The sequence below is a fragment of the Lichenostomus cassidix genome, chromosome 7, assembly GCF_008360975.1.
Source record: "Lichenostomus cassidix isolate B80296 chromosome 7, HeHo_3.0, whole genome shotgun sequence".
In the NCBI taxonomy this organism is placed as follows: domain Eukaryota; kingdom Metazoa; phylum Chordata; class Aves; order Passeriformes; family Meliphagidae; genus Lichenostomus; species Lichenostomus cassidix.
Window position 1 is genome coordinate 7,523,515 of NC_139488.1, and position 27,987 is coordinate 7,551,501.

Consider the following 27,987-nt stretch of genomic DNA (forward strand, 5'->3'; position numbering starts at 1 on the left):
TCCGTCCCTCCCCGCAGCGCCCCTGCGCGGCGGCGGCGCGGCGCGGCCCGGCCGGGGGGGCGGGAGGTGCGCGGAGCCGCCGCCCGCAGCAGCCGCGGCGGTAGGGAAGGGCTGCGATGTTCCCGGCCGAGCGCCCCCCCGGAGCCGCCCCCGGGCGAGGTGAGTCAGCGCGGCCCCGCGGTGCGCGGGAGGCCGGCCCGGCAGCCGGGGCCGCCCGGCGGGGCGCCGCCGCCTCCCCTGCCCGCGCTCCGCGGGTACCCAACCCGGCGGGGACCGGTCCCACGGGGCGGCCGGGGCCGGCCGTGGCGCACCGAGCCGCCGGGCCGGGGAGGACGTTCCGCCCCGGTGTCTGCCCCGGCTCAGGCGCCCTCCCACCGGGGCGGCGGGCCTCGTCCTCGCAGCCGCCCGGGATGCTGCCGGTGGGCCCGCGCCGCAGCCTTTCCCGGAGGCGTTCCCTGCCGCGCCGGGGCCGGTCAGCTGCGCCTCCGCGGAGCCGAGCGCTTGTGTCAGTCCTGACGGCCGCCGTGGTGGCTGCCGGCCTCGGCCGGGTGCCGGCCCGCGTCTCCTGAAGCTCAGCATCCTGGTTGAAGCCTACTGCGGCCGAGCCGTATAATGCCCCCTGCCCGCCCCGGTGACAGGGTCGTGGTCCCGGAGGTGGCCGCTGGCCGGGTCATGTCCCGCGGGAGCTCCTGCACAGGCATCCCCGCACTTCTCCCTGCCGCCAGCATCCAGGCGTGGCGTTACGTGTGGCTGTCACTCGCATCCAGAGCCCTTACATTCGTAAAATACCGTGGGTTTTAGTAAGCGTGTTGTCAGTTGCTCCTCTGTTTATTGGAACAGGCGTAGGAATAGGTGCTTATTTTGGAAGTCGGTGCTGAAGCTGCCATAGCTGCTACGGATGCCTGCGACGTTCTAAGTTAGATGGAGTTTAAAACCCAAGTCTGTTCAGCAGCTCTAAAGTTTTAACTGCAGGCTCCTTTTAAATGTTGTCTTAATGAAAACTGTAGGGTTGAGGAGTGATAAACTTGGAATGATAAACCTGGGTAGAAGAGAGCAGCTGAATAAACATAGCACTGAAGTATTTCAGTGAAAACCTGCCCCAAACATTATTACATTACTAAGACATACTGGATTTTGCTGTCCACTAGTCAGTAATGTCCAAGGAAAGAGATTGCAAAAATGCTAGTTTTCTAGCTTGGTTATTTTCTTGTGTGTATTTTTTGTTTTACTGGGTAGAAATAGTGGCCAAAGGTGACACGTATTTTATTGCTTGTATTCTCCAAAGACCCACCAAGGAATAGGAGAAAAAAAAATCAATCCTACTTTTAAGGCTGGTATTTGTCATAGGGGTCATTAATCCAGTAAAAATCATAAGAAGGCATAATAAAAAAATCGAACAGGCGGAGTGAGAATATGAGAGCAGAAGCTGACAATATGAGGAGCTAAGGGGAGGAAGCTGTGGGACTAGGGCACAACTTGAACACAGCCTAAAATTCATCTTCAGCTACAGTACAATGGGCCTGGGTTTATATAGCAGTGTAGGAAATTGTGAGCTGGTGACATGATCCATCTGCAGTTGTGGCAGTTGGTCCCAGAGGCTGGAATTGACAGGAAGGCCTTGCTGTGTTGCAGCAGGTCGGTACTGCTGCTGCCTGGCTCGGTGGGACAGCTGAGTGCCCCTGTGCCTCCCCAGTGCCGGCAGCTCCTGGAGTGCTGCAGCTCTGAGCACTTGCCTGGCTCGTAGCTGAAGGTACACTTGTAAATTACCGTCATTAATCAAGTGTGAACCTTGGAAGTAGTTGATAAATTGAAAACTGGTTAAAACAACTGGAGGCTGATAGCAACTAAAAATAAACTGTTTAGCAAATACAGTCTACTTGGACATGTTAATGTGCACTTATTAAGTGGGAAACAAGATTGGAAAGCAGGAGTCATAAGATGTGAGTTTAATGGTTTTTCTTTAACCAGTGAGGATTTGATAGTGTTCTTTTCTTTAATGTTAATACTAGCACTGTTGTAGCAACTTCAGACCTATCTTAAAGTGCATTAAACCTATTATAAACCTGATCTTGACATATTTCAGACATACTGTTCTCTCAGTCTAATTGACTAAATGTGTCAGCGTATAGAGTTTTTATATCTGTATTGAAGAAGCAGAAAAACCTACAGCCCAACACATTAAATAAGTGCATATCAGCAACACAAGATAAAGCAATTTTAAGTGTTAAGTGCTTTAGAACAAGGTGGTTTCACTTTCATGCAAACCATAATTATGTCGGTTAATGTTACAACACTTGTGTCTTGCTTCACAGTTGAAACAAGTACATTTCCCAGCACCAAGTTAATTGACTGTATGTGACTTATTTCTGATTTTATAAATTCAGAGTCAGGTGTTCGTGCTGGGGCCTCACAGGAGGAACTGCTTACCTTTAGAGAGCAGGGGATGATGTGGGGCAGGTGGGTCAGCCTGTGGGAGTTGGTCTGTATGGCTTGGCAGGGAACAGCCCATCCAAGGGCTCCGCCTGGAGGTTGGCTTATCTGGGAGAGGCTTGGGAACGTGATGCAAGAGTAAATGAAGTCTAGGCACTTCTCTGCCATGAAGTAAGTTGTTTGCATAACGTTCTCCTCCTCTTTGGCATGTTCGTAGGCGACGCTGCCAGGCTGCTCCTTAGGGATGAAACTTGCTTGGAAATGGAAAACATGGTCTATTATTTATGTCTATTGCAGCGATGCCTTGTAGGCCTGCTGGATGCAGGGCTTCCTTCTGGAGGTGCTGCATGGACACTGTAGCAAAAAGTCTTTGACCCAAAGCTTTTGTAGCTTGGATCAATGGGATAAGGGGGGCTGAGGAGGAGGTAGTGTGCATGAGCGGTGTGATGGATGCACTCACAGCAGTATCACCAGCTGGGGGATGAGTGAGGTGAGCCTTCTTTGGAAGATGTATAGCTTTTAAGTCTGCTTCTCTCGCACAGACCTGTTCTTAAACAAACAATAACTAGGTGACTTCAGAAATAAAAAAGTTTTTTTAAGAAACCTGTTTTCTATTAGCAGATTTTAAAATGTTTGCATGAAAATTTCATGTGGAATTTAATGTATTTGCTACCAAGTCAGTTTTCTAGCCAGTGAGAGGCAGGAAGGGGTCAACTAAGATGTGATGCCATTCTGGCTGGCTTTGATTTATCTGCACAATGCAAACAGCAAGCTGGCCTGCTCTGTTCTTACAGCTGCATGTTGTTTGAGAGATTAATTGATCATTCCTGCTTTCAATATGTTTTTTGAGACTGTGTAAATATAAAACTTCTACAGTGAGTCATGTTGTTAGGTATTTAATGGGTTAAGCCTCTCTTGATCATTTGCACTGTCTTCTGATGAGCTGTCATGGGATTTTTCTGGTGGTTTGTCTTTTAACATTCATATACATCCAAACCCAGATTTTGAGGCTCTGCTTTGTGAGTTTTTATTGTAGTTCAATTCTCAAAGCATAGTGAATAGAATATATGCTGAATTAAACTTTATTTTAGAGCAACAGTACTCTTTCACCTCAAATCTAGCTTTCTGTTGGTCTGCAAATGAAGTTTTCATGCCTGGTGCTGTAATTGCCATGGTATTTTCCCTGAGAGGTTTAGGGATTTGCTACCCCAGTCTGATCTGCTGATTGACCTTATTTTTTTATTTTTATTTTGTGATACAGTTCAAAGCAAGGGTTTTTTTGCCCAAAGTTTTGGGGAGAGTGACTCCAAGGGGAGAGCTGAGTTTTTAGTATACAATATTATTATTTTTCTTTGTTTTATAAGGAACTTCTTGTAATGTCAGATTGTCTTGAGTAGATTAGCTTTTTATCCTTTCTGATCTTGAAATCCTGTTAATTATTAGGAGAGACAAACTAAATGAGGATTGATTTAAGAAATAAAAAAAAGCAAGAATGCCAAGAAGATACTTAACTAAATGTAGAATACCCTCTTTCTATCTACCTGCTAAAGAGGCTCATTATAGTTGTTAAAATGACCATTGCATTGTCATCACTGAATTTCTTGGGACAAATGGTTCTTCCTCCATTCCCAAGATAGCTACTCAAAAGTGCAACTCTGCAGGGAAGTTGTTGTAGCTGTTTGCAGAAGATGACTGGATAAAAAACATGTTCTGGGTGTAAGGGTTTGAAAGTGGATTTTGACTTGCTGGAGCAATAGATATAAAAGCAGGCAACAGCAATCTGTATCAGGAAACTTAGAAAAAATAATAGCCTCTACTTACGTAAAAAAAAAAAAATCCTATCTGTGCAAATCTTGAAGGGAGAAGAGCCTTGTGGTTAACAAGTATATTCTTTGTATCTGAAGAGAAGCACATGCACTTGTGCATAAAGAGGTTCAGAGTACGTGTGATCTCACAGAATAATCCCGGGTCTGAGAGAGCTGGCTTGGCCACGCTTCCCGTGCAGCTGCGAACGAGGGATGTACACTCCCAGGCCGGTACAGTGGGATCATGGATGGGGGGAAATGGGCACTTCAGATTCCAGGGAGGGCTTTTTGCTATTGTAGCCGTGCCAGGGGTGATGGGATGGTGAAGGAACAAGGACTTGGTTCCCAGTTCAGAGTTCTGTAGTGTTTTAGAAACAAACCTGAGTCAGATAAAAGCTTGTTTGTCTGTTGGAGGACCAAAGTGCTTTCTCATGACACACATGTGCTGTGCTGTCCCCTTACTACAACTCTTCCCATTCCCTTTGCAGGGCTTTCTCACGATCCTTGCAGAAGTTCCTTCCACTTTGCATCTTAGGGCTTTCTTGTGTGTTTCTGAACTTACCTAAATTTGGGGAAAACAGCTCCAAACTGTTATTCCTGTTTTTAGAGTGATGGTACCACTCTGCAACCTCTCTGGTCTCACTTGTCCTGGCTGATTACATTCAACAGGCCTCTACCAAATATATTGTGTTCTCTTCAACCTCAAATGAGTTAAAATTTATGTTCACTCTGAAACCCATCTGCTTACTTGCTGAACCCTTCTTCCTTACTACTGTTCTCCATTGTACATTTTAAACTTGCTGGTAGTGCTTGTCTTCTGTCCTCCTACCATCTTGTGGGTCAGAAAAAGTTTTTGCAAAGTGAAGATACAGTGTTTGAAGGCAGTGGTTAAAATAACCAGCTGATAACTAGTCTCTTATCACTGAGAAGTACATTGGCTTTCCATCCATCTTGTTTGCTGCACATTCAATCCCTGACTGGCACAGGGTTTTTGTCAGTAGAAAGGAGGCTCCATAGATTCAGGGCTTCTGTAGATTTTTTCAGTAACAGTACCACTTTGTTCATTTTCTCATTTTCAATCTTTTATTTTTAGAATTTAAAACATTGCTAAATATGACTTTCAATAACCTGACTCCTAAACAAACTAGTGATCAAAACAATAAAGAATGCCATATGGCTCCTACCAGTCTTGATGCTGTTATATTCCTGAAGAGTATATTCTGTATTATTAATAATATTCAATGAATCTCTTAGTGTGGGAAAATATTTACTGAAATTATTGTGAAATATGTTTTTCATAGCATTCTAACCCAGGATGATCTAGTCAGAAAAGCAGGAGTGGATCTTTTGGACTAGTCCTTGCATGCAATGTGTTAGAAGAAGATGGATGCTGAGGCTGCTATAAATTATGGAGGGGGGAGGAATATGCAGTAACTGAAGTGTTTAAAGATTAACAGTATCGTAATTTGTAATGTACTCACTATTCATACAACATATGAAATTGAAATTCCACTTCAATAGAAAAGGGAAACCAAATTTAAATGATTGAATACTAATTGCTCTAAAAGCCTTGAGTATAATTTATATGAAACCAGATGGTTCAGAGCTCATATATAGGAAAAAGCTTGTTTAAATTAGGGTAATTTCAAGTCCTACTTGCAAGGAAGTTGTCGTAAAATATCCACATGGTTAAAATGTGAGTTCTGTCTTGTCATATTTGAGGAACAGGAAATCTATTCTTCAAAAGTAAAAGCTGTAAAGCTCTAGTGCAGCAAGTAAGCAAGTTGCTGCAAACAGATGAGCATATACTGAAAGCTCAGTTACATCCCTTGACATAAGTGGGGCCCTGCTCAAGTTGTGGAGTCTTTGTTGTTAAAGCAAGGTGAGGCATAAAGAAAATAAGAGCACAGATGATGACTGATCTAACTTACTCATTAGAAGGGCTTGTTTTATGGAAATTGACATGAGCAAAAACCCCTCAGTCCTTCCACCTGTCAGGTGGATGTGGCTGGCTGAACTGCAAATTGCAGGAGCTCACTAGACAGCTGCTGATTTTTGGTTCATGTGGCTTTTGATGGTAATAGGTAAGAGCAAGAAAATGTGCTTTCACATTTGACTGTTCTAACAACGTAATTAGGACTGTCTGATTTTTTGACAGTTGAAATACTTTTTTTTAATTTAATCTGATTGTCTCTGAAGAAACTGGAGGAAAAAACTTAAGTCTCTGTGTATGTGCTGGCATTGTTCTCATTTGCTTCTGACCTTGAATACATGAATATTTAAGGTTCCAAGATTTTTATGTAGCCTTTTCGCCATAAGTGAAACCAGAGATCCTCATAGATAGTATCCCATAGAAATGATATTTAAAAGGGAAAAACATGCACTAACCTTGTGAGTGTTTGGGAGTTTAATGATGGTATTTTTAGACTTGTCTACCATTGAACTGTGTAAGGTTTAGTTTTCATGGATTGTTGTTTTTAGAAATATCCGTGACTTATTGTCAGCTGTTACATATATGTTGAATCAATAGGAAGCAATTAATTTAACATACCAGTGAATGTTAGTCTCTTTTCTCTTATTAGCCTTGTATCAATTTGCATATCGACTGTCAGTATTAAATAATTATGAATTATAATGAATTAATGTAAAGACACTGAATATATTGATGCATGACTAATTTTAAGGGGATGATACTGTGCTTTCAGTTGAGTAATGAAAGACTGATTTAATTGTGCTCTTCTACTTGGAATAAAGTGCAGACCTGCAAAAAAATACTTCCCATAGAATTGTGTAATATCCTGAGTTGGAAGGAACTCACTAGAATCATCCTGTCCAAATTCCTAAAGCAGGTCCAGATCATAAATTGAGTGCTCTTAGAGAAACTTCAGGTTCTTCTGGAACTTAAATGCTCCTTTCAAATACTGCTCCTTGAAAAGTGTCACAGTATTACTGTGTGATAGTAATACTAACTCAAACAGCAAAGGGATGACAAACCCAAAATATATTAAATGTTTAACTTTCTCGCAATGACCATGAGCTAATCTTCCTAGGTTAAATTTACAGATACCAATAGAACAGAAATAATTATCTAGTAAGGATTATGAGCTGGTAGCTTGCTGGCAGAGCTGGTTTTTATTATTTGAAAAGGAAGCTTTTCTTATCTAGCCTTGTTTATTGGAATGGGTTGTTGTTTTTAAATGTGAAAGCTGGTTGGTCACTCAAAGTCTAAGGAGTGGCTAATTTATTTTTCAGTGTTGCATATCAATTTTGCAGGCTCCTCTGCAGAAGATAAGCGCAGGCAGTTGCAGTGCTGTTATCTTCCAGTCCACCTTTTTTCGATTTCAGAATTTGACTTGAAGATACCTTTATAGGGCCTGTCCCTGTGTTTCTTTGCTCCCAGGTCTTCAATGTCTTTGAGATTTTTATCCTAATTTTGATCTTAAAGCCCCATCCTAATTCCCACATCTCTTCCCATTCAGCCCAGAAGCTCAAGCCTACCATCAATTTCTGCCGTGTAGTGGTGTAGTGCTTAGAAAAATGTGTTTCAAGAGGAGACTGATGAGCCTTTTGAAGGCTATCATGAGGCTTTGGATAATAATTTGTTTTGATGATCAAAATAACCTGGATATATGTGGCTGCATTACTTAATTACAAAATCATGGCTATCCTTTAGCATAGGAGGGAATACTGGAAATAAAGCAGTTAGCCTTGGGGAAGAAAAGGCAACTTGAAAGAAGAGACTTGCAAATGCTAGCACTTAATTGCCACAGTAACTCTGAATGTATAAATTACTCTCTGTCCTAAACATGAAGGATGTTTTATTGCACAGTATTAATGCTGCTGTTGGGAGAACTTCACAGAATTGGTCATACACCACATTTTTATTGAAGCTACCATGTACCACTAGTCTAGACAAATGGCCTTCCCCACCCTGAATACCGCATTTACTGTTCCAGAATGGCACTTATACAAAAGAAGCTGGTTTTGTCCTTGATGGCTGGCATTGCAGGTTTTTCCCATGTGATACATTAACCATGTTATGTTTTATTTGTTCACAGGGTAGCCCTAGTTCCTTGAGAGTCCACCAGATCTTGGATGCTTGTGGTAAACCATGGCAGCTGATGATAAGGTAGCCATTCTAACTGACGATGAAGAGGAACAGAAGAGAAAGTATGTGCTCGCTGATCCTTTCAATGGCATTTCCAAGGATCAAGACTTGCCACCCAATAATGAATCCCCTTCGACAGAGACAACCACTGTCCCAGATGAAGAGCTGGACTGGTTAGAAAAGCACTGTGTCAAAATAAACAACGATCTCCTGATCTCAAAGGTCTTTTATTTTTTCTTCTATTCTGCATATGGCTCTCTCTACCCCTTGCTGCCCGTGTACTACAAGCAGCTGGGTATGTCACCCAGCCAGAGTGGACTTCTGGTGGGCATCAGGTACTTTATTGAGTTTTGCAGTGCTCCCTTCTGGGGAGTGGTGGCAGATCGCTTCAAGAAAGGCAAGATTGTCCTCCTGTTCTCGCTTTTATGCTGGGTTTTGTTTAACCTGGGCATCGGATTTGTGAGACCAGCCACCTTAAGATGTGTACCAAAGGGCCTTCCCCCAGCACATCCCACCAATGCAAGCAGCCTTTTAACAGCAATTCCACAAAATGCCTCGATGTCCTCTCCGCTAACCACAGTGAGTGCTGCATCCCCAAAAGTTCGTGGAAGGAGAGACCTGGTCACTTCCAGTCCAGTCACTTTGGAAACAACAGGGACACCTAATCCTGAAATAACATTCCTGTTATCTACACAGAGCAACGATGAGGATTTTGTCTTGGAAAACAGTACCCATTTGATTTTGAAGAACACCACCACTAGTCCAGCCTCACCAGGGAACGCAACTCCGAGTACCACCCCAGCGTCCATCAGCACGAAGCCGATGCCTTCTGACCAAGCTGTGCTCATTTATGATCAACAAGAAGTAGAGGCCATCTTTCTACTCATCCTGCTGGTTGTCATAATAGGAGAGTTTTTCAGCGCTTCCTCTGTTACCATTGTGGACACCATAACTCTGCAGTACCTTGGCAAACACAGGGACCGCTATGGATTGCAGCGTATGTGGGGGTCTCTGGGCTGGGGGCTGGCCATGCTCTCCGTGGGAATTGGCATTGACTATACCCACACAGACGTTGCCATTGAAGGTCAAGGATGTAAAGCTCCAGAGTACAAGAACTACAGGATTGTTTTCATCGTTTTTGGTGTCCTGATGACGATGGCGTTAATTGTCGCCACCCAGTTTCGATTTCATTATGCGCACTTCAGGCAAGATGAAAATAAGAAAAAAGAGGTAGAGATCTCACAGGTGGACAGAAATGCCTCCAATGAATCCTCGGATAACACTCCTACCAGTATGAGCCAGTCACAGTCTTTCAGTTTTTGGGACCTAATTAAACTGCTGTGCAGTATCCAGTATGGCTCCGTGCTCTTCGTGGCCTGGTTCATGGGGTTTGGATATGGCTTTGTGTTCACCTTTCTGTACTGGCACTTGGAAGACCTGAATGGCACCACCACTCTTTTTGGAGTTTGTTCTGTGCTCAGTCATGTGTCTGAGCTGACTGCCTACTTCTTCAGCCACAAGCTCATTGAACTGGTTGGTCACATCAGGTAAGATGGCAGCAATCATTAAAGACCTATATAAAAAAAAGTTGAATATTGGGCTCAGCCTTGTGCTACAAAGTGAAATTCAAGCTAATACTGTTTTTTTTTTAATTCCAAGTCCTGCTCAGTTATGTGGCTTACATGATGGAGATTTTTGTTATTTTAAGAGTTGAAAATGCTCTGAAATGCTTTCTTTGCATTTGAGATGCATGTTAGTATGTGCCTTATGCCTGGCACCATAACCTCTTGCAGATGGTTCCAGGAGACATCCGAGTTCCCTGATGCATCACTCTGTTAGAGATCTTTGCAGATTGCCACCCACTCAAGGGTTGTCTGTTTTGACATATAAATACCATTAGTTTTTCGATTTTTTTGCTGTGAGTAGCAGCATTCTTCAAACCTCCTGCTTTAGCCTGGTTCCCCTTTCAGGGCAGTTCCTTGGCCCCACAGTGGCCTGGAAAGGTGTCAGCTGCAGGCTGAGAGGGGAGAAGATGAGCTGAGGAAAGGAGGTGAGCACCTCCTGTGCACATGCCCTCGTAATTAGACTCTGGGTGTTGGCAGAATGAGGTTGCAGCCTGGCAGTGTCACTTTCCAAGTTCAGGGTTTGTGCTCCTCCTTTAGTTGCCGCAGTGTGTGTCAGCCATGAAGTGCGATGGCTGCAGGGCTTGTCCTGTTGTTTTTGTCTCGTGTAGCTGAAACTGACTGCTTCCAGCATGTTAGTGAACATTGGTTTCCAGTAAATTCATTAAATTGACTTAATTTTCTCATATTCTAAATCCCTTCACTTTCACTACTCTAAAAAAAGCTCAGGGGAGGAAAGATAGGGGAAAACCTAAGTTAATGAAGCTGCAAAGGGGGTTTTCTTTATGTTTACTCAGGTATTCTGTGCATCTGAGCACAGAGCTCTGTGTGGTGTTAGCATCATCTCCTTTCCAAATTCCCAGTTTATAATCATACAGTCTTTGAGATATAAGTATTTTGAAACTGTTTGCACCATTCTTTTTTTGCATTCTGTTCTGATGTTTTGCTCTTTGTTTTGCTTTTATTGTAAATTCTTAGAGGAATATTTTTATTTAGATGAGTATTTTTATTCATTTGACCTCTACTAAAAATGTTTGCGATGCTTAGCACAATCATTTGGGAAATTACTTAAAAGATGGGGTTCTTTCTTGCTTTAAGCTGAGAAGGATCTCTTTACTTTGAGTTAGTCTTAATCTCTAAATTTGACAATAATTAGTAAGAGAAAATGACACCTTGCATGCAAAGCCTGGAGGAAGGATATGATGATGGAGGAGTAGTGAGAACAGATCACAGTCTTGATAGCTAAAGATAGCTTGGGTGGTATGCTCTTCCAATGTATATTATCATAGTACAAAATTCAGGCTTAGACTTCAACTAAAGAAGAATGAAAACCAAAAGATTGTGAATTAGATGAAGTAGAAGGGATGGAAGCATTGCCCAGCGAAAAGAAGGATGATCTATGGGATTAACTCTTTTTTTTTCTTTTTTTTTTTTTTTTTGGCACTGTTAAGCCTGTGAAGGCAAGATTGAGTCAAGATTCAATTGTGTAAACCCTACTTTCTATTTGCTATGAAACAGCATTCTGCATACCTACACCTGGGAAATGCACATTAGTCATGTTTAAGTGTTATCTAATGCTTGCTTGTATTTAGTCATCACAGTTTGAGATGTCTCCTCCTGGTTGCCTGCCTTCTTGTACTTTTTGAACTTTGTGTAATTCACAGTGTGTTTAAGAGGAGGCAAACCTTTTTTTTTTTTTTTTCCAAAGAAAAATTGATAGAAGTTCATTGCTCGTCTTCTTTGACAGTTCTGTATATGTGTTGTCTGCCGCCTTCTAGTGCAGATATTAATATTCCTATTAAAAAGAGCCAATAGCTTCCAACTCTATATCCTTGAAACAGTCTTAGCCAGAAGCACTTGGCATTGATATTTTATCTGTTTTTTTAATAGCTCAAATTTCCTTTCTTTTGGGTTGTTGGACTTTTAGATGTAGACATTCTTTCTGCAGTATTTGAACATTAATCATTCAATCTTTCTTTCCTGTGCTAATTGTTTGAAGACAGGCATGAGTACCAGAATTGCATGCATTGTGATAGTAGCAGAAAAAATGCTACTGAATGTCCTTCTTAGAACTACAAGAAAGCAGGCTTTACACCTTATCAGACACAAGCTCAGTTTCCCTTTTCAAGCCTTGTAAAGCTTTGTGTTTCTCCCATTGTATGTGGTGGCATATAAAACCCTTACAACAGTTTGAAACCTCTTTTGTTTTCACAATTTTTTTTTAACTAATACTCAAATTATTGTTCAAGCATTTTAAGATGACCATGTTAAATATGTGCTGATTAAAATGCTGGATTTCTAACTTCATTAGCTGTGCTGTGCAACACTTGTGCACTGCATGTGTGCATATGTTGTACATGTTTCTAGTGTTTCTTTGAGAGGATATTAGGAAGAAATTCTTTACTGTGAGGGTGGTGAGGCACTGGCACAAGTTGCCCAGAGAAGCTGTGGATGCCCCATCCCTGGAAGTGTTCCCAACCAGGCTGGATGGGGCTTTGAGCAACCTGGTCTAGTGAATGGTGTCCCTTCCTATGGCAGAGGAGCTGGAACTGGGTGATCTTTAAGGTCCCTTCCAACCCAAACCATTCTATGACACTGTGACAAAAAAATGTACAAAACTGGTTATAAAATACTTAGACCCCATTGTTGAATGGCACCCGGTGTAGAAGCACTCAAAACTGCCAGTGACTTAAGGAGACAATGTTAAGCTCTGAAAATAACTTCCTACTTGAGGTTAAGCTTGAATGTGTTTGTCTGACCACAATTCCAGCATGTGTGTTTTTATGGGAAGCAGAGACTGGTAGTCATGGCTGTAAACAGCTTAGTCTCCTTGACACAAATATAGATTTAGTGTTTTAAATGTTCAACCTGTGAATTGAATATGGTGTCTTTGTGGGGACTACATAAGGGGTTCATAAAGAACACCTGTTTACATTTTCCATTTAGGTCCGATAAGGAGTCTAAGTGATTTTTATAAATGCATTTTTGAGAAGACTGTAAATACACAAAAGTTTTTGTGTGACGTACCCCTCCAAAACCATATTTATAGAAATCTTCATAAACTGTAATTTACCTAAAATTCTGAACATATGCTAACAAATTGAGAGGTAGAACCTGACTAAATTGCTGCTCTTAAGCTCTGAATTTAAATCTTTCTGCAAATGTAACGTGTTGGAAAAACACAGGTAGGTGAGTGGTTGATGATGATGGAAAAACTCTGGAGCAGGAGATCACATCTCTGGTTTGGCTGTGATAGGGAACAGCTGAGATGGGAAGAAAGTTCTTGGTGAACAGACAAGGTTTTTGCTAGACAAAATTGAAATTAAGCTGTCAAGAACTCATCTTAAAAAGAGAGGTGCATCTGTTGAGGAAAAACAAGTGTATGTGGTAAGGCAGTTCCTTTGTATTCCTGAGAGTGTGCATCACCTTGGGGCTTTTTTAGTAGGGGAATGAAGACAGGAGCCTGCTGACCTTGTGAGTTTGGTTAACTTTTGTGGTCAGTGTGTCCTAATACATTTCAGAAATATGGTTGTACACAAGAACCACATTAAGTTGTGGCTATGAAAGGAACCAAGTTACTTTTTTGGAACAGAAGGCATTAATTAAAGGATGAGATTAAATTTATGATTCACAGCACAAAGAACAAGTTTGTTCTCATTATTGTATAATAGCGAACTTTTTCATGGCTTCCCATGTTTTCTTCCATGAATGCTTGGGCTTGTGTTGCCTAAAGGCAGCTTAAACCAGCTATTCATGGACCTCACATGTGTCTGGAAGCAACACATCTTGGTTTGATGACTGAGGGGGGACAACTTCCTGCCAGTTTACCCTACTTGTTGAAAGTAAATTCATGTTGTTGTGAAATGCACAGGCCTTTGTTGATATAACTGACATGATGAAAACGATGGTACTGGATTTTCCACTGTCAGCATATTTATTTGGAGACCTCAAATGTTAACAAGATCCTGCGTTGTTATAATGGCATCTCACTCTGGATTTTCCAGTGGCTCTGTACAATTTAATTAAATCTCAGTGTGCCTTGGTAGAAAAACTAACTGAAAAAGCAGCACAAAGAATAACGAGCTCTTTCATGGGGTTGATGCTTCACCTTAATTATCAATCACGTTTATTTCACTTAGGCCAAACCAGGGTTCAACCAACAAGCCCTATTTGGACAATAAATTATCCTTGTCCCTGAAAAAATCTTTAAAGGTTGCAGTAGAGCCCTTTCTCAAGCTGTAAACATGTTTTCAATTAAGTCTTTGTTTCCCAAGATCCATCTAAAAATAAGAGAAAGATAGCTGGATGAATGAGCACCCCAGAGGGAAACTATGCCAAATCTAAAAACTGGAAGGGAAGAGTCATCAGGTTAAATGTGCAATGAGAAATGCGCTTCACAAATAGTCTTTGTATTTCATTGTTTAAAAACCGTTGTAAGAGCTTTTTTTTCCCTCTAAATTCTGATATGCAGCATCTGCTGCTTTTCAACAGGATGGCTAAGTTTTATCCTGAGGCATGTTGTTATAAAGCATATTGCTTCTGTGGGATGTGTTTTAGAGTAGTTCTGAGCAGTTTGCAGATACTGGGACTATAAACTTATATTAATTGGGTTAAAATTAATTCCTTTAATACAAACCTGCTCCAGGCTTTCATTGAAATGGCAGAATGAATCTCTGGATGATTAGAAAAGAACATTGTTTGGAAAGGATGTTGAATGCACTTAGAAATAATCTCTCTGAAGTGCAATCCCATGTAGAGAACTGCAGAGCTTAGTTAAAAGCTCGGTGGGTCTGCTGTCTCTTTGATTTAGTTTTTTTCTATTAGGATTTTGAATGTGGACAAGAGGAGGATTTATGTTTGGGTGTAGGACTTCAAAGATATGTTTTGTGTTGAGCAAATGCTTTAGACTGGAAAACTGTACACATGCAAATAACTTCTGTAACCTATATTATAACATGCCAGCAAGGGAAAGTGCAAACTATCCTGACTTGTCTTTTCTTTACTTCCTGTAGAGTGCTTTATATTGGTCTTGCCTGTAATACAGCACGATACATCTACATCTCATATCTGGAAAATGCCTGGACTGTTCTTCCGATGGAAGTGCTTCAAGGTAAGACAGCACAGTAATGACCTTCCACCAGAAGATCAGGTGCTTCCATTTATCTTGTTTTCAAGTGAACTATGCTTAAGTAAAAAATCTGGTATTTCTCTATGTTTTTGACCATAAATACCCCAGAAGACGCAGGTTCACAAAACACATAAACCATTACTGTTTATCCTGGGAAATATTTGACGTCAAAAGGGTGGGTGTGCATTTGATTGTGCACAGTACTCTGTTTATTCAAACAGAGCTGTGTGAGACCAACACACCCTTTAAATAAACAGAGACAGAAGCATGAGCTGGGTACACACCTACTGCAAATCCTGTTTGGTGATAAATGTGAACTTCATTAAATGCAAGAGGTTGCAGTCCTTGAAATGATGCCGCAAAAAAACCTCCAAACGTAGTCTGGGTCATTCTGTCTCTGTTAAAATATTTCACAGTTTTTCAGTGGTATTGTTCAATCATTGCTTTTAGATAAGAGAATTTTTGTTTTAATAAGCTAGAGTGGAATTACTCTCAGTAGCTTTCTCAATGGCTCATAGAACTTCTGTGAGATACATGCCCTTTCACAAACTTATTTACAAGGACAGAGGTGTCTATCACAAGTAATGAGTCCTGTTTTCAAATCCTGTTGTAGAAGTGTGTAAGACCTTCATTGCAATGTTACAGAATACATTGTTCTGACTTAGCTTTATAACCCTTTTTTGTGTCTTTGTGGTGGGTACCACTTCTTAAAACCATTAAAAAGTTGAACTATTTTACTTTCTATTTCTTCAGTATTTGGAAAATACCATGTTTGAACATCTTTTTAAAGCCAATATTTTGGATTTATACAATAATATTTAGAAGTTTTTCCACAGACTATGCTTAGAAGTTTTTCTCTTCTATGTGCAGCATAACTCGATTTTAAATTAACTTTTTCTACTGTATTTACAGAAGTCTTTGTAAGCCAGGCTTTAACTTGAGTTACAAAATGCCATTGGAGACTACTATGTGGATCAAGACATACACAGAGAGTTCCGTTTGTGTCCTGGCTCCTTACTCTCCTAGCTAACAAAACCAGTTTATCATATTATAATTTCACAACATAAGTTTCTGAATTTTGTTATTAAAAAGAACCCAAAACACAACTATTGAATTGATACCTCGCTGCTCACACAAAGTATTAAAACAGGAAAATGTTACAAAGAACCTGAAGAATGAGTATCAATTATACTCTTGCCTGCTTAAACATCTAGGGAAAACAAATGATGAATACAAAGCATTGGATGTTGCCTTCTAGGTAATCCTGTTTTAAAGGTATCCCATATCAAAGTACAGGAAAAAAAATCTTGTAATTTTACCGATACAGCCATAAGTTTGTGCCTGGAAGCATCCTATAAGTCATGTCTGTAAAAGAAGTTTCTTGTACTTTGAATGTGGTTTTTATTCTGCTGAAATTTCAGTATGAGTTGCACAATATGTAGGTTTGCCTCTACATAAAGCAAGGCTCTGAGGGAGTGGTTCTGGTGGGGATTTTTGTGTGGCACAATCCTAATTAATCGAGATTTGAAGAAAAAATTTAAGGACATTCAAAATAATATTTTCTCATAAATGTATCTGCCACATGTTACCCTATTTAGCCACTGCTGAATCATGGGCTCCTTGGTTAATCTGGCTATTTGCAGTTATTTATAGTCAACAAATGAGAAAGCTAAAACCAAACCAAACCCACACACAACTCCCCCTGCCCAGCCCCTAGGTCTCTGTGTTCTGTGTGCTCTTTTCAGCCTGCATCAAATGTCACTTGTTGGTCCCTGAAGTCTGTGGGTGCCCTGTGCGTGTCTAACCACTGCCACTGCATTTGTAGAATTCCAGTTATCTCATTCAGTGTTGCCAGATGAGGGATCAAGGTTATCTTTTTACAAGTACTCTTGACTTTTCTCCACTCCTTTATTTATTTCTTACCAGTTTTCATCTCTTTTTGATTATTTTTTTTTTCAGTAGTTCCAAATGCTGTTTCTTTGGGCTCTGCTTTCTCTCCTACATAACCACTGAATTGTCAGTGGCAGTAAGAAGTGACACCTTAATGAAATTGGGTGAGGTGGAAGCTCTTATTTTTAAGTGAGCTTGTTGACAGAGGGAAGCAAGAGTTGTAGCTGCTTTCCATATGTAAGGATTAGAAGTATTTAAAAACAAAAAAAGAGTAGATTGTGCAGAGCATGTGGGCACCATTTGGGCCACATGGCTGCATCAAGTTCACAGGTCTTTGAAATCCCTTGGTGAAGTCCTTGTTTTAATTAAACACAACTGTTTTCCAGAAAGCTGTAAAATTCTATGTTAATTCCAGTTCCATCAGCTCGAAGGGTTTTAAGGCTAACAAAAGCTGCAGATGACTTTTGTGAAGAATTTATTTTTCTATTAAATCTGTTTCTGCAATACAAGCTGGATTATCCCCATGTGCTGTGCTGAAGGGCATGGAGACATTTCTGGAAGATGACTCTGCAGACTGCATCTATTGATTGTAACAAGAACCATGCTGTGTTCCAGCTGCTGTTTGTAGCTGGGATGAGAACAACTCACATTGCATTGCATTGCACTCTCAAAGGAGTAAATTAGGAGATTTAAACTCACTTCTCAATTTAAAGTTTTCAACCACTATGTTGTATTGACTTGCACAGGCAATATATGAAAATAATAGCTAAGACTGAATCTGTAATATCTGAAAATTTCAAGACATCCTTGTATAGTATACGTATCTATGTCATCAGTCTGTGAGCACACAGTTGATAATCTTGTTCATTTTGCATTTGGCAGATGAAATTTTGCTATGCTAGTTAACTGTGATTTAATGTTCCAGGGCAGTGGTCCAGATTCTCTGATAACAGCTATGCTAGCTCACCAATTTGCATGATAGGAATTTTTTTCTAAATTACAAAACTGTATTGTTAACCTGAAAATGAGCTGTTTTCACTTGTATTGTTAACCTGAAAATGAGCTGTTTTCACTTGGCAGTTACTCAGCAAACTCCAAAACAAGTGCTATTCTAAGAAGTGACTCCTACTGATGTTCCAGCAACACAGTTATGTCTAGAGAGCAAAGAGTTTGGCCTTTAGCTGACAATAATTATGATGCATATTTCTCTTGAAATAAATTTGAATCCCCAAATCCTCAGCTCATGGTTTATATATATGTTACCCTAAATTCAGTAAAATTACAAGCATCACAGTAGGGTTGCTGCACTCGTTGGAACTGTAGTCCAGATGATGTAATGGGGGTTAGTGGTTTTAGCAAATAATGTCACAATATATACAGTGAGCAACTTCTTTTAAAAAGAACTGTGGTTAGCAGTAACAGTAATCCAGACCAGACTTCTTATGCAAGTTGTGGTAAAAACCGTTCCAAATAGTCACTGTTGTATAAATAATTACAATAAAAATCACATTAATAATGTACACATACTAAAATAAAAAGGCTGTGCCTTTAAAGGCGAGTGTAGGAAGGTGATTTAAAGGTTTGGATTTGTTTTCAAAGAAACTGGGAACATTGTGTTCTAATGGGACTTTCGCTAGTAAAGATGAAAACATCCAAGAACCTGTCGGTTAAGTCATGGCCTTTTATGTTCAAACTCAGTGGTATTGTGCTTCACAATTCAGATAATTTCTGATGTGTTTTTTATTTGTCTGGCTTTAAAAATTGACTTGCTCCTAACAGCTGATAAAACTGCATGTTTTATGTTAATTGACGTAGTTTCTAAACCAAAACCACTTTACCTATTTTAAATTAGCTCTGCTTTGTTATTGGGACAGCTCTTGGTTGCTATTTGCAATGTGTCCATGGATTTGCATTTAAAAAAGTAGATACTCAGTGAGTTTTAAAACTCCTAAGATTTTTGCATGGAAAATCTGTGAGTTTTAAAGCCTTCAACTGTAAATGGTAAGGTAATACAGACTCATCTTAATGCAAGCTTTTTGTTTTCCAACACAGTGGTATACTATTACCAAAACCTTGAGACAGAGAAATATACACATATATATGTATAATACCCAAACCTTGAGAAATGTGGGGTTTGATTTGGAATGAATTTGAGCTGTACAGCCTGGTGGACATCTACCATGTATGCCTGCACTATATCAATTTAATATAGTGCTATGTATCATTTTACCTAAGCAAAATCCAAATTATTCCGTATGTTGTGAAAATATGTTTTCTTGCTCTTAGGAGTCTTCAGCCTAAATACCTAAGTAATTATTGATTGTCCAACTGTTCATTACTAAGTCAAGTGTAGAGGACAGAAACATGTTGACTGAATCATCAGTTGTGCCAATTTTTTTTTAAAACTGAGGCAGTAGAGCTTAGGCATTGGTAAACTGTGATGACTATTTTTAATACCTCTCAAATAAGGAAAAAATATTCCCACTCAATCTGAGGGTGGCAAAATAGTTCACGCTTATTTAATGTGTGATGAACTACAAAACTGTTTTGTTTTTCTAACTTCTCCACAACCCTGCATTTTTCTCTCCTGTTCTTCCTCACTCCACAAAGCCCCCCCAGGCAGGTGCTCCAAGGCAAGGGCTCCACCTGCAGACAGCCTCCCATGCTGAGGGTCATGAGTGTTCCTGCAAGAGGAAAAAGTGTTCCCAACCCTGAATCTGCTGGGCATGTGCCAGATAGACACTTGCATGATCTCTGCTGGGGGCTGGGGCTGTCTTGGGGCTGTGGCTGTGCTTGCTGGCAGTGAGGACAGCTGCTGCAGGAGTGGGTGAAGCGGCAGCAGCACCCACGTGGGATGCAGGCACAGGAGGAGGAAGGCACACTGACTCTGCCTCTCAGCAGCAGGCATGAAAATCAGCATCTTTGGCCTACCCTGAGCAGCTTGTGTGGTGTTCCCATCTGGACCATTCTGTGCCAAATGCAGTGTGTTGGTGTTGAGTTCAGAAAGAGTTTGCTGGGAGGCTGTGAGTTTTTGGCGGGAGTGAGAGGGGCAGGAGGGGATTAATTCTTGCCTCTGAAATGATATGGGTATCTCTGATCCTGTTTGGATTTTATGACTTTTTTGCTGCCTTCATTGTGGCAGTAAGGAGACTGCTGAGAGGCATCAATGCTTTAATTGCCTGCAGCTTGTGAAATCGGGATTGTATTCCAAAGGCCTTGGGTGACTTCTGAAAGCACAAGGAAGCTGGCAGAGAGACTTGTCTCCCTAGGGACTGTGTCTCAAGATGAGAAGTGAGGTCGCCTTAGAGGGAGAAAGAGCTTTTGACAGACTCTGCAGAAGGAGTTGTCCTGTCTCCCTGTGGCTTGGTTGCCATTATCACGTTACCAAAACCTGATTTGTACTTTGCAGCCATTTGTCACTAGAGGGATTTTGTTGGTTTTTTTCTCCATGTGCTCTAGCTGGTGAGTGCAGTTGCTCAGATGTTGTGTTGGTACCCCGTGGCCCTGGTGCTCCTGACAATGTTTCATCTCTGCAGGTGTCACACATGCAGCTATCTGGGCAGCCTGTATCTCGTACCTCAGCGCGGCAGTGCCTCCGGAGCTGAGGACGTCGGCCCAGGGAATACTGCAAGGTCTCCACTTGGGGCTGGGCAGAGGATGTGGAGCCATGGTTGGAGGGGTTTTGGTCAATTACTTTGGTAAGGAAAAATCATATCGGAAATTTTAATTTTACTTGTTCTGGTTTTACTGTACTGTCAGCTTTAAACTTATTTATGCTGTAGGTAGTGTTATATGATAAAGAGTAATTGAATTACTCAGGTTGGGGAGGGCCCTGAGATCTCCAATCCAGGCCCCTGATCAAAGCAAGGTCAGCACTGTATTCAGACCAGATTGCTCATGGCTTAGTCCTGTCAGTATTACAGATTGATTAAATATGTTATGCCTAGATATTTTTAGTATTGTGTTGAATACCCAACCTAATCTGTAAGTAAGATGAATGAATCCTTTGTGAGAGAATAGGTTGATACTATAAAGCCTCTCGATGAACAAATGAGATTCTAATTACTTGCTTAAAAATCCTTTGCAAAGCCTGTTGAAGAAGTGCTGGGGGAGGAAAATGTAATGAAACAAGCTAATAAGAGTCTGCATGGGCAATATATAGCCAAGAAGCACATAATGCTGACTCATTTTATTTTATTAAGTAAGTGGATTCTCAATTTAAAAAAAAAATAAATCTCATTACAGGTCCTGCTGCCACATTCAGAGGAATAGGGATGGCTTGTTTAGTGATTCTGCTTCTGTTTGCCCTGATCCAGTGGCTCTTGGTTCCTGATGAAGAAGAAGGTAAATGTTCATGTCACAGAGACACTGCAGAATTAGAACTAGTGGAAAAAGATCTCTCTGTAGCTGCTCCTGCAGCTTTAATTTTGTACATTTAGTGTCTTAACATGGGTTTTGACAAAACAGTTTGTTTTCATGTGGGAAGTTTTTGTTCTGAGCAATGAAGAAATTGAAGTGGTCTGCTGCTGCTGCTGTAAGAAGGGCAGCATTGAGTTCTTGAACGTCTATGGAAGGAAAGCATGATGTGTTTTGCTGCCTCTATGTCCTCTCAATTCTGAGAATCCCTTAGGTTAGTCTTAAGAGCTGTAGTGAGTCATTTCAGTTGCATCAATTCTCTAAGGTCACCTCGATCCCACTTCATGTCTCATGTTCTACTAGTCGAAACCACCTGCTAGAAATTGTAGAAATGGCTTCAGAGGACACAAAGTTTTATAGATTCTTTTAAGTCTGAGATATCTCCCCTCTGGTGGAACTTGAATTTTTTAATCTCTACCTTTTATCAGTATAAAGGTGAACCAGAAATTAAATGCTTGGAGCAAAGTTAGGGGTTTACCATAAATCTAATTCTTGCAAAGACAATAAAACTCTGGCGAACTCTGAAAAGTCATGAATTTTTGAGCTGCTTTTTACCTAAATACTTTCCAATATGAGCTTTGAGTATGAAATGAAAGTTAGTTTTCTTTAGCTGGAATATTAAATTAACTAGTTATCAAGTTGCTTGTACTGAAGTGTTCAAGTTTGTATTTTACTAGTATTCTCTTCACCTGTGTTCAAATGATAATGGCAAAAAATGGAAAGGGGAAAAGGGAATTTGCTGCTTCAGCTTCCCATCAGCATTCAGTTAATTACATGTGAATCCACAAAAGACCAGTTTGTTCATTGTGGCCTTATTCTCTTTGTTACTGTCTTTGGATTTCATTTAATACACACTACCCATTTTAACAGTATGTATGTTAATTTTAAGCATGACAGTAATTAGGCTGCTTTCAAACAGACCAGTTGGATGAGTAAAATGAAGCATGTGGTCAAGTGTGTGCAGGATTAGTCTCTTAATTTCTTTGCTCCTAGAGAAGCCCTTGCTTAAAATATCCAGTACTATCTAGGAGTTTGTAAACCAAAAGTTATTTTATAATTTTGAAAAAAAATCTTTTTAATATGTGAAATATTGTATTTGGAAAAATATTTTTTTTCAAAGTTTACAGAATACGTCTTTTACTGAGAGCATACAGCTATTACTGAAAATATCCCAGTTACTTAAGAATCTGTTTATTTATTTTTGTATAAATACTCTGGCTCTTCAAGGTTGTAAGAAACATTGTGTTGGGTCATGACAGTCATTTTATGGATGACATTTCAAGATAGTTGTGAAAACTAGTACAGTTTATTGGAAAACCTTAGATAGAAAAGTCTCATGGGAGGATTTCTTCCTTTACCTGAAACTCTTTGACAGATACTCTGTCTCTTCCAGTGTGTCACTCTCCTTGATTCTTTTCTCTCTAACTGCATAACTCCACAGTAACTATTTGCTGGGAACAAATGGAGTTTTTCCTACTCCCCAGCCCTCATGCAGTGGCACAGCAGCCGTGCTTGTCAGGCACCAGCCACATTTCTCCAGCCAGACTGTGCTGTCTGGCTCCTGGCTGTTCATGCCAGTGTTCTGCTTTGAGGGCAGTGATAACCACTGTGTGAAAGCAAGAAACACTTCATGCTGATTGTCTGCTTCAGGGTTTGTGTTTTTTAAGCTTGTTGGGTTTGCCAGTGATGATTTTGTTTTAAACTTCAGAAAAGACAATGCTGGCGGAAAGGATTCCAGTGCCTTCCAGTCCTGTTCCCATAGCAACTATTGACCTTGTACAACAGCAGTCGGAAGATATCATGCCTCGGACTGAATCCAGACTCCCTCCAAAGAAAACCAAACACCAAGAGGAGCAAGAGGATGTGAACAAGCCTGCCTGGGGCATCAGTTCTTCTCCTTGGGTCACCTTAGCTTATGCTGTCTACCAGATAAAAGAGATGGTTAAACTATCCAAAACCAATCCAGCTGCTGAGAATCAGCCTTTACAGGTAATCTTCTAATGTACAGGAAGTCCTTATTTAATTTTAGCTGCTTGAGAACCTTTATAGCTCTGTAAATCTGTTAGTACCTGTCAGGTATTTTCTGTCAGCTTGTAATAAAGCTGGAGTTGTGACACAGTACTTGAAATATTGCATGAAATAGAGTTGTTTTCTATGTATAATACAGCAGGAATAACTGTTTTTGCAAGTAGTATATTTCTGAAGATGGTAGGAGAAGGAGAGACATAGAAAGGGACCCTGTTTTACAGACTTGGATATATTTGAATTCCCTCTAAGTTTACATTTCTTTTCATAGTGGTTGGAATGTGCAGGTTATGCATTTTGCAAAATTTACAAGGTGATAATTGACTATGGAGATGCACAGCTGCTTAACAGACTGTAAAATTATTTTTATTTAGTTTTGCTTCTATAGATGATACTGTCAGACTTCTACATGGTTGCTGTATGCCAGACAGCTACTGATTGGATACAGAGCCTTCTTTTCAAATAAAGTTGATCTCTTTTTTTACCTGGAGTTATACCAGAGAAGAGCCATCCCAGGACTTAAAACATCTGGTGGCTGGTGCTTACTTTACACCATTCCCCTTCTGTCCAGTCTCCCCCCATAAGAGCTTATAATAGCTTCCTCAGTGGTTGGTTGGCCTTGGGTCTTGACCTTGTAAGGCTGTGGCCATGCCTTTCAGACTGGAGCTGGAGCACACTGCAAAGCCAAGTAGGGCAGGGCTGTCAGTGAGGGTTTAGAACAGCGTGGTCAGTCTCAAAACTGCTGTGTTTACCTGTCTGGAAGGAGTGGGTGAGGTTCCTTCTTGCACCCAGTAGGCGTAAACACAGAAATGCTTTTTCCACAAGTGCTGTCTTTAGCAATGGGTAATTTGGGATATGAGTGTGAATCAGCAGAGCAGTGTGTAGGAATTTCACCTGGTCAGTGATCTCCTGCCTTTCTTACTTGAATTTATTCTTGGAAATATGTGACAGGCATGCTTTAGGTTATGGCTGGGTTTTTGTTTGGTTTTGACCTTTCCAGAGTCAAAGAATGTGAGGCTGAAGGTATCACAAGGTCTCTGACATCAAAGTAATGTGTCCAAAGAAACTGCTCAGTTTCCCATTGCAAATGTCCTCAGGGTCTTGGTTAGTTAAGCTGCCCTCTCTTAAATCAGACAGAAGAAGTCACACAGAACTTAGGCAATGAATATAGCAAGAAAACAATGTTTTGCAGGTGTGTGGTGTCTGAGAGTGGCTTGTCCAACACTGTTGGGTACAACCTGGCTGCTTCCCTGAGCCCTGTGAAGAGGCCAGAAGGGCTTTTGGGCCTGGTCTCTACAGCACATGGTCTCTTCATTATTCTTTTCTTCCTGTAAAAATATAGTGCTGATATAAAAGTACTTCTTGTTGATGTGCCAAAATTCAATGCACCTCATTGTATCACTTTCTTCATTACCTGCATTCTCCAAAATCTCTTCTCCCTGTTTTAGTGCCCAAAGAGGACAACCTTGCTCCAAAATATTTCAGGTTTTGTGTTTAGTCATTTATTTTAGGCTGATGATACTAAAATATTGAAACTAGCAAAATGCTGCCCAGCTCTTATTAAATTTGTTAAATAGCTTCCTTAAAACAAAAATAGATCATTTGGAAGGAGGGTCAGTGCATGGAGAATTAGTGACAAAAATGATTCCTTCTTATTTCATTAAGGTTTTGGATCAATTTTGCTTCTGCTTGCTTTTACTCCTTTAAACAAAGGGACATACTTTCCATATTCTCTGTGCTTCAATGAAAAACAAATCATAGGCAGCCCTGGATATGTAACTAGTGTTTAAATGTGCTCTTATGTTCCCTGGTAAGGCCTGTTTGAGGAGAATGTATGGATTTGTAGATTGGTACAGCAAAAGTTCTGCCAGTCAGAAAGTCTAAGCAGTATCCTGGGGAGGGAGGGATCAACTGAAAAAAGCTGTATTTAAGAGGCATGAAAATATAGACTTGCTTAGTCAAAAGAATTATCTTGTCTAAACACTTTGAAGTCCAGTTAATTGTTTTTTTTCCCCTTGAAACACAACAAGTTTGTTTTTTGCATGCTTCTTGGGAAAGTGCAGTTAGGAAAAGAGATGGAAGGTAAGCTGCTGTCTGCTTGCTATTAGTGTCATCTGGATTTAAATGTACTACTTTTGCTTTGCTGCTTTAAGTTTGACTTGTTATGTTGTGGGCATTCAAAGCAAGTGCTTTGTGACTTTTCAGCAGTGCCTGAATGCATTGGGGGGTGTGCCAGTGGGGATTGTGTCCTGAGTGTTTATGTTGACTTTTGGCATGTAATCCTTTCCCCTCTTTTTAGAAAACCAATGAGAATTGCAGTGCTTCATCAGCCAGCTCAGCAAGACAACCCCAAAATCCGACAGATTCTGAGCAGTCCAGAAATTGTTCGGCACCAACACCTACAGCAACATCAGATTCCCAAGCAGATGGCAACAGTGTTGTGTCGGGTCATGATGCTCAGCCTGCTGCTGCAGGGCCCTGAGATGTGCTCATCTTACCAAATCCAGTGCATGGAATTCTGCTTCTCACCTGGGAAACGCTGGAGTAGGAACTCAAAAGTAGGACTTCCTTCATCTTAACAATCATAATGTGATGCAGTGCAAGCTTTTAACTATATAAAGAATATTCATATGACTACACAGAGCAACATGAGCAGGGAAGCCAAAAGTTCGGATTTTTGAGGGAAGTGATGTGGCCAGATAAAATGGTAGGAAGAATTCTCAGCTGCTTTGCTAAAGCTGAGTCAAGTGCTATGAGATTTCTTTGCAATCTGTGGAAAAAAGGGAGTTCACTCCTTATTTGTTGAGGCACAGATTGTCTGACTTGATTGGATAATTTTTTTCTTTAAATTTGTTCCCAAATCAGAATTAAAAGACTTTTAAGAGAGACACTGAGTTTCCCTGAATAGTCTATTAGAAAATATCAGATCCAGTAATTCAAGGAATGTCATGAACTGTCTCTGGAAAGATTTCTCAGAAAGAGAGTAGCTTGAGGAAGCGTATCTTAGTATTACGGTGACAGACTAAGTAAACCACACACATATTCAAAGAATATGTTTTTGAAGCTAATGTTCTGTTGTTTGAGATAGAGGTTTAGTTCTGCAAAGCAAAGGTTTGGAACTGGCGTTTTAGTGCAACACAAAAGCTGGAGGAAGGCTTCTGAAGAGGTTACCCTCTGTGCTTGCAGCCCTGCAGTTGGGCATAAGGTGGTGTATGTTTGGGTAATTTTAGGTTTGATGTCGTATTGAGACAAGAAACTTTGATCAAGATTGCACAGCCTGAGATTGATCAATGGTCTTTTTGGGTTTTTTATTTCATCATCTATTCAAGGGTTTATTTAATGCAGTGTAGTTACTATGGTTATTTATTAAGAAAACAGTAAGCTTTAAGTGCCTAGGGAAGGTGGGGGGGTAGGGAGGAATCACCTAAAAATCTTAACGTTTAGGATTATAGGGGCAAAGTAGTGGATGCAGAAATCAATTAGAGTGAGAGATTCTCAGGAGAAAGCAAATGTAACTCAATTGCAGTATGTTTAGGAAGTTACTTTGCCCAATGTCAAGACACTGAAGGACTTTGGATTATGTTTTATTATGCTTCTTAATACTATCTGCAGCCAGCTTGTGCTGGTGCATAGTGAACATTGCTGCTGGAGGGAAATCCTCGGGCTCAGGGAAGAGTCGGGGGGGGTTTAGTCAGGATCATGTTTTGGCCCATTTTCTCAGATGAACAGCTGGTTCCCGGGAGGTGTTGAGCACTCAGCTCCCACGGGACTGAGGGAGCACTGCTCAGCTGCCCTCCTGGAAATGAGATGTGTGTGAGGTGCGAGGCCTTCCGCAGGGAAGGTGCTGCTGTGGGACTGCAGTGAGCCAGAGGAGCCCGGAGCCAGGGAGAGGAAGGTGGCAGCAGCTGAGCGGGGAAGGAAGGGGGTGCACAGGTTTACCCACTCTGACATCGGTTAGCTTGACTGAAGGGGTGTCCCGTAGCTGTGCTTTAGCTGTGCTTTTAGAACAACCCACGTTCTGGCAGTGCCTGGGACCAACACCATAGACAATAAAAAGAAACATCAATGACTAGCCACTAGTTACTTTTTTTGCACTTGAACTTAAATGTACTGTACTCACATAAATCCTCATGACTTGTCTAAGTGTCCTTTAAAATCAGAAATGTATTTATTGTATGTTTGTATAACTCGGGAGAGAACTGAAGACTGAACAGGTGACAGGACAGAAGGATGCTGAAAATCATCTTGAGGCTAACCAACCATTTGTTGAGTTCATGCTGTACGGTGTTACCTCAGCTGCTACTGCATAGCACCTGGATTGTGAAGTGAAGAGCTTGTACACTGTGTTTACACTTCAGAATTGTGTATTTGAAATGCCTGCTCTTTTTGGAATTGTATAGTCATTCTATGTTGCAAAATGGACATGTACACCTGGATTTTGATATTTGTGAAACTGTAAAAACTGTGGTAAGAAATATAAAATATCCATAACATATTTAACAGTATCAACATGAACTTTTATTTCATTTGCTCATATTACAGTGTCAGCAGTGAACATAGCCC

At 40.8% G+C, this 27,987-nt stretch overlaps 1 protein-coding gene across 3 annotated transcripts; it reads left to right on the top strand.

Annotated features, from left to right (window-relative positions):
* Positions 1-8: 8 nt before the first annotated feature.
* On the top strand, positions 9-27,919 carry MFSD6 (major facilitator superfamily domain containing 6). Of its 3 annotated transcripts, XM_085066005.1 has the most exons (8): positions 9-159; positions 8,294-9,890; positions 14,978-15,075; positions 20,520-20,681; positions 21,229-21,327; positions 23,108-23,388; positions 25,488-25,506; positions 25,724-25,867. In XM_085066005.1, exons 2-8 carry the CDS (start codon positions 8,347-8,349, stop codon positions 25,732-25,734), a joined length of 2,214 nt encoding a protein of 737 aa, XP_084922131.1. In that variant the 5' UTR covers positions 9-159; positions 8,294-8,346; the 3' UTR covers positions 25,735-25,867. The 3 variants fall into 3 exon arrangements, with proteins under 3 accessions (XP_084922131.1, XP_084922129.1, XP_084922130.1); XM_085066003.1 differs by lacking the exon at positions 25,488-25,506 and having other exon boundaries at positions 25,724-27,919; XM_085066004.1 differs by lacking the exons at positions 9-159; positions 25,488-25,506 and adding an exon at positions 2,468-2,601 and having other exon boundaries at positions 25,724-27,919.
* The last annotated feature ends 68 nt before the right edge of the window (positions 27,920-27,987 follow it).

Excerpts from the sequence above, each read along its gene's own strand:
- MFSD6 (XM_085066003.1), top strand. The coding sequence starts at position 8,347 with ATGGCAGCTGATGATAAGGTAGCCATTCTAACTGACGATGAAGAGGAA. Across the intron at positions 9,891-14,977 it reads GAACTGGTTGGTCACATCAG|AGTGCTTTATATTGGTCTTG; the intron begins GTAAGATGGCAG and ends TACTTCCTGTAG. Across the intron at positions 15,076-20,519 it reads TCCGATGGAAGTGCTTCAAG|GTGTCACACATGCAGCTATC; the intron begins GTAAGACAGCAC and ends TCATCTCTGCAG.